This window comes from Eurytemora carolleeae, unplaced genomic scaffold (genome assembly GCF_000591075.1).
Source record: "Eurytemora carolleeae unplaced genomic scaffold, Eaff_2.0 scaffold8, whole genome shotgun sequence".
Classification (NCBI taxonomy): Eukaryota; Metazoa; Arthropoda; class Copepoda; order Calanoida; family Temoridae; genus Eurytemora; species Eurytemora carolleeae.
Genome location: NW_019396114.1, coordinates 116,568 through 122,625, shown reverse-complemented (window position 1 = coordinate 122,625; position 6,058 = coordinate 116,568). Strand labels below are relative to the sequence as shown.

At 30.5% G+C, this 6,058-nt stretch overlaps 1 protein-coding gene across 1 annotated transcript in view; it reads left to right on the top strand.

Annotated features, from left to right (window-relative positions):
* The window catches only part of LOC111695356 (carbohydrate sulfotransferase 11), a 13,850-nt gene extending 11,049 nt beyond the window's left edge, over positions 1-2,801 (top strand). Inside the window, exons 14-16 of the mRNA XM_023464661.1 lie at positions 1,194-1,283; positions 1,866-1,942; positions 2,382-2,801. Coding sequence (XP_023320429.1) covers positions 1,194-1,283; positions 1,866-1,942; positions 2,382-2,487 — 273 coding nt within the window. The 3' untranslated portion in view covers positions 2,488-2,801. The remainder of the gene's footprint in view (positions 1-1,193; positions 1,284-1,865; positions 1,943-2,381) is intronic.
* The last annotated feature ends 3,257 nt before the right edge of the window (positions 2,802-6,058 follow it).

Here is a 6,058-nt window from a genome sequence, read left to right as displayed (position 1 = left end):
TTTAGATATTCTAGAATTGTTAGTGTTTAGATATTCTAGAACTGTTAGTGTTTAGATATTCTAGAATTGTTAGTTTTTAGATATTCTAGAATTGTTAGTGTTTAGATATTCTAGAATTGTTATTGTTTAGATATTCTAGAATTGTTAGTTTGTAGGATGCTTCACAAACATCTATCGAAGTTTAACATATTTTAAAAGTATATTTTCTAAAAGTTTTCTGTTAAGAAATTATGAAATTATGACAGAAGGTATAATTCTAAACAAAGCAAAATCAATCGATCATTAACGAACGACTTAAAAATTCGTTCAGGCTTATATCGGGTATGTGGAGTACGATTTATATCTAAATTTCTCTTTACAGAAATATCAGATGGAAACAAAAATTCATTCAATAACTATTTTTTATTTTTTCGCGAACACTTCCTTTAAGATGCCTACTTTTAACATGAAATATACAATTCTCCAAACATAGAATTCCTAACATCAAATATACAATTTTCTAAACATAGAATTCCTAACATCAAATATACAATTTTCTAAACATAGAATTCCTAACATCAAATATACAATTTTCTTAACATTGAATTCCTCGAATTGTTGTTTAACTTACAAGTTACATTCCCATAAACAATGGTACCATTTAAGCCCTGAAAGTCTAAGCAAACATTCAGGAAACATTCTTGTTTTTCTAGCTGATAATTTATAATTTTTAATTTCGGTTATCTATAAAATTAGGCTTTTAGGGCGCTTCATGCCCATCCTCTATTTTAATTGTGGCTCTATCTGTGAGCATCTCCTCTTTATACATGTATAAAACAATAACAAAAAAGTGCGCGGATTTTTTGAATTTCACAAGAATCAAAGGCTTTTGAAAACATCTGAGCATGCATAAACCTTCCCTGGGGTCATGCAAGGTCCCATACACAATTTGGGCCCGATCGGTTCACTCGTTTTGACGTTTATTAAGGATACAAACTGACAGACAGTATATTGATATGAAGTTCGACTTTCGAATTTATTCATAAAAAATAGAGAAAAAAATGCCATTCATTTTTTAAGGGTTAAAGAAACGACGATAGTTACTTAGATTTCAATGGTACCGTTATGTAGTTTTCATGTAACTTGATGTTAAATAGAGGTTGACTTGAAGTTACGCCGACAGTCCCTTTAAACACGTGTATATGTATATACAGGTGGAGAAAGCTGAGGAGGAAGAGAGAGAAGGAGGAAAAGATATTGGAATACAAAATACAACCAAGTTCCTCTTCTCCCAACTTTCAAAGGAATTGAATATTTTTCAATAAATATTTTTAAATTCAAAATTTTCAGTTTTTTTGTTTTCAAGATTTTAATTACTTGCTGGATTATTTTCATGATAAACTTTATAGCTTTTTGGTCAAAATGTATTTGATACATCAATTTTAACTTATATTAGCGAGAAAAATAAATCTTAATAATCCCATTTCATTTATCTTCCGCCTTTTCACATATGAAGACGACATTTTGTGTATTTTATGTTGATTTCATCAGTAGCTTGAAAATATACATATTAAGTTAATTGGGTCTGTTATAACTTGAGTCTATGAGTCCCTTTCCTACTCCAGAGTTTTATGAACCTCACTGTAATATGCAATTTACTATCTTATCCCGCATGAGGGTTAAGAATAAAAATGAAGGTGTTCAAAAACAGCGAAGTTTATCATGCATTTAATCAACTGCTTCTAAAGCTTATACTATTTCAGTTTTTATCGAATGGCGCTGAATTTTTAAACATTTCTTTTAAATCTGACTTTCTAGCTAGTTTTCCAGCTGTCAATTCTAAATTCATGTTTAAACTCTGCTCGAATATTCATGAATCTTGACAGAGAATGGTTCGAGCCCTTCATGATAAGTACAGAGTTGATTTCGAGATGTTCGAGTACACTACAGACAATTATATCAGGTCCGTTATACAGTGGTCTCCAGAATATTGTGAGATTTTAAAACTGTTCAGAACTTTTTGGAAAGCATAGTTAGCTGTTTTTGGTCTAAAAAATCATTATATTTATATTTCATATTATTTTTGAACAATGTTCAGAGTTTGTTACTTTTTATTGTTTGTATTTCCAAACCAAACCAGACAAAATATCAAAAAATTAATTAACAGAGACTTTCCTTGTAAATTGAAGTGATACTTTAATCTTCATTTAAGGAGTTCTAATTTACAACAGTAACCTTTCAACCTTTCATGATCATACAAAGGTTTAAGGGTACCATTGTGAATCCGACATGGTACTATTTATTGAGGAATCAAAAATTGATTCAAATTATAAATATATATATTATTTTTTATTATGATATATATTTATTTATGTATATATATATATATGTATATATGACAGGTTTGCAACGGATTCTGATGAGCTAATGCCAAACAGGCTGGGGGACCTGGAGAACATGCAGGAGGAGGAGGGGGTGGAGGAAAACACGCCGGAGCAGGAGATATAAGAGATCAAGGAGCAGGAGATGGGGGAGGAGCTGGAGATATAGGAGGAGAAGGAGAAGGCGGAGAAGGAGGAGGGGGAGGAGGAGAGGGTAGAGGACAACGCGCATGCGCAAAAAATATAGGAAGAGAAGGAGGATTATCATTAGGAAGAGAAGAAGGATTTTGAAATGAAAGTTCATTCTATACGGTCTGGTTAAATATGTTGAAATGAGTTGACGGACGTACTCTCTTGACAGCTGAGCCTGAAATTTAAAAGAGTATTGTTGAACGAGACTTCCGAATTTCCTTTTTGGGGTTTTAACATTTGTGTAGATTTTGATTTCAGGGATTCAAAAAAATGGAGAATATGAAGAAACTAAATAAAAAAACTGCCTAACCCCAAAACTGGTTTTCATAACGATACCCTGTTTTAAGTTTTGGGCTCTAATACAGAATGAATTTTAAGATTGAGCAGGGTTTGGCAGGGTTCAAGATTAAAAGAGATAGATAGATAGTTATTTCAACTCACACACAAAGTAAGATGAAAATGTAAAAATTTATATTTCAAGTGCAACTAATTTTGTTTTGAGTTCCTTATCAAATTGTTAGTTTATCTGCCTCAATGCTCACACCAATACAAGAGATACAAAATATCAAAAGTCCAGAATCATAAAAAATAGGATATTAACCAAAAGTTAAGAAATGTTTTTCCTTTTAAAAAAAAAATCTTGCCCTTGTAAACTATTGTAAACTATTGCAACGTTAAAAAAAATAATATTTATCTGTGATATCGTGCAAAATTCAATTTTCAAAAATATTTTGTTCATTGCCAACTCTTTATAACGTGTCATTTGTGACCATGAGCTTTTCTTGCTTCAATAACGCGCTTCAAATTAAAGGAATTAAATCTTTGCCACAAACATTTGATGTTTTAAGCTTAAATTATTTGTTTATAAGGTTAAATTGCAAAGATGACAAAGACTCAATTCCTTTTTGGATCAAATAATATTCATGCATGCAATTATCGAACAAGCATAGATCATGTTTATAGTTCCTATGTTGTGCCAAAGCTTAGCCTTTTTTAATATGATGCTTTCACTGCTTTAGCTTTGCTTAAATATATTGTATAGCTCTTAGCAAGCTCTAGCGCGCTTATTCTGTGATATTAATGTGCATTATTTATTCATAAAGATTTATGCTTGGGGCGCATATTATATAATACTTAAATATTGATAAAGATAAAAAATCGCGGATTTTCTTGTTTACATTTACGGATTTTTTTGGAAACAAAATAACAAAGAAACACGTGTATACTATAAACAATCTAATTAATACAAATTATGAATTTAGGGAGAGGTTTGCATAAATTCCTCCATGAATTCTTTTTTGTCCCAATTTAAACCCAAGTTCAGTTTAGAATTTTAACCCCCCCCCCCCCCTCCCCTCCGCTCATAATCTGATGTCCTATGATATGTTATCTATGGGCCGGATCAAGGTGAAAAATGCCATATTTAGTAAATATCAACTTATCAAAATATGTTAGGTAAATACATGAAAACTTAGCATATTTAATTAATTTTCAGATTCAATTCAATTTTGTTCGCCATAATATAAATACAGGGTGTCCCACGAAACATGACAATAGAGAGACGAATTGCAGTTCATGTTGATTGTCATTGATAAGTCAGCCTACATTTACAATTTACAAAATTTGGTCTGCCATGTTTGTCCTTTAAATATTACCGGAGATATTAAGAAGTTTGCAAAGATTTCAATTTATAAAAAAAGATTTGTCGAAAGTCTTTTAACTCCGGTAATTTTCAAAGTACACAAGAGGCAGACCACATTTTGGAAATGCCTGGACTAGGGGTATTTTGTAATTATCAACTCAAGAATTTTACTTCTAAAATTACGTTGACAAATGACAAGGTTTTACAAAGATCAAATCGTCTGTCAACTGTCATGTTTTGTGGAATACCCTGCAATAACAAGCCTATTCATGATACTGAGCCCTTAACATCCATTATAAATCATTTTTCCTAGATTTAAGAGTAAACATAAAATTAATATCTTTAAATACATATATAATGTTTTTGCAATAAAAAATTGTGTAATATTCTTGTACTATTGTAGAAATAAATCAAATTCCAGTTTCTGCATACTGTTTACAGAGTAAATTAAAGTTCGTGTATAAATCCAAATTTGTGTCTTTTTGTTTTAATGATTGTTCGGATATAGAAACTATATAAAGTATCTAATTTTAATTCCGATTTCTTTCGCGAAGTTTCTAATATTTTGGCGAAAATTTTGCTTTTTAACACTGAACAGATTAAAGCAAAATTTCGCAAAACGATTTTTCGCTTTTCCCTAGTTTCATTACAATACTCTGTCTTAAGTAGGGGGTAAAATGCATCGTGCTTCGCTTGGCCCAAGTATGTTCCTTTATTAATTGTAAGCTAAAAAGTAGTTTTTTAACCAGTTTCGATACAATCCTATGTTGAAAATCCTTATCAGATTCAGATTTAACCCCCCCCCCCACACCTAACACTAAAGATAACACTGAATTTTAGAGCTTGTTAAAATGTTAAAATCACGTTTTTTAGTAAATAGTGTTAATGATGAAAAATCATAGATTACTGATATTGATATGGCTGAGATGGAATTTAATAAATTGGGACCTATAAATATATTTTTTAATCATATTCTTTAAAGGACTGTTCGTGAAGTGTCAACTTTCAAGTGACCCTCCATGCAAAGATGAACCTTGAAACTTTTATCTGATCAATAATGTTAGGTAGACAATTCTTCGTTTTCCAAGTTTAAAAGTGTTGAATTTTGATCATTTCTTCTTTTCTGAAGTAGAAATACGAAAGTCAATTTTATTGAGAAACCAAAATAATCAGTTTTCAAAATTATAATTATTGATATTTGATCAGATAACCTTTTATGGTACCGTTGTGAATCAGGCACTGCCATCTTTGTATGGAGTAACACTTGAAATTTATTTAGAAATGGTCTTATTATATTAATGACATTTTAAAATCATTTCTTAATTGTTATAAAATCGTCTGGTTCTAATATCTTGTCAACATTTAAATTTGGCGTGAAAGATGCTCCAAACCTCACAGAGTAAAAAATTAGTTGTTATAGTTCCACATTTTTTAAAATATATATTTTGGTCTGGGTTGAACCTCTTCAGGTCTGAAGATATGATAATCATCAAAATTAATAATCTTATAAAAAAGTATATTTGAATTTTTCCGTTTCCAATTTATATATTCAAAAGAGAAATGGAACCCTTGAACATATTTTACAATACCTCCCTTCCCCTTAACTGACCCTATGCATTGTCCAAACCATAGATTATACAGATAAGACAAGGATATTTCAAGATGTTGGTTCTATAACTGTTGAGGATTTAACTAAGAAAGAGACTGTAGACGTAATTTCAAGTGATATAGTTCTAGAATTCAGATATATGCTTACTCTGATTTAAAGGGATAGATAGATATAGATAGATATAGATAGATATAGATAGATATAGATAGATATAGATAGATATAGATAGATATAGATAGATATAGACAGATAAAG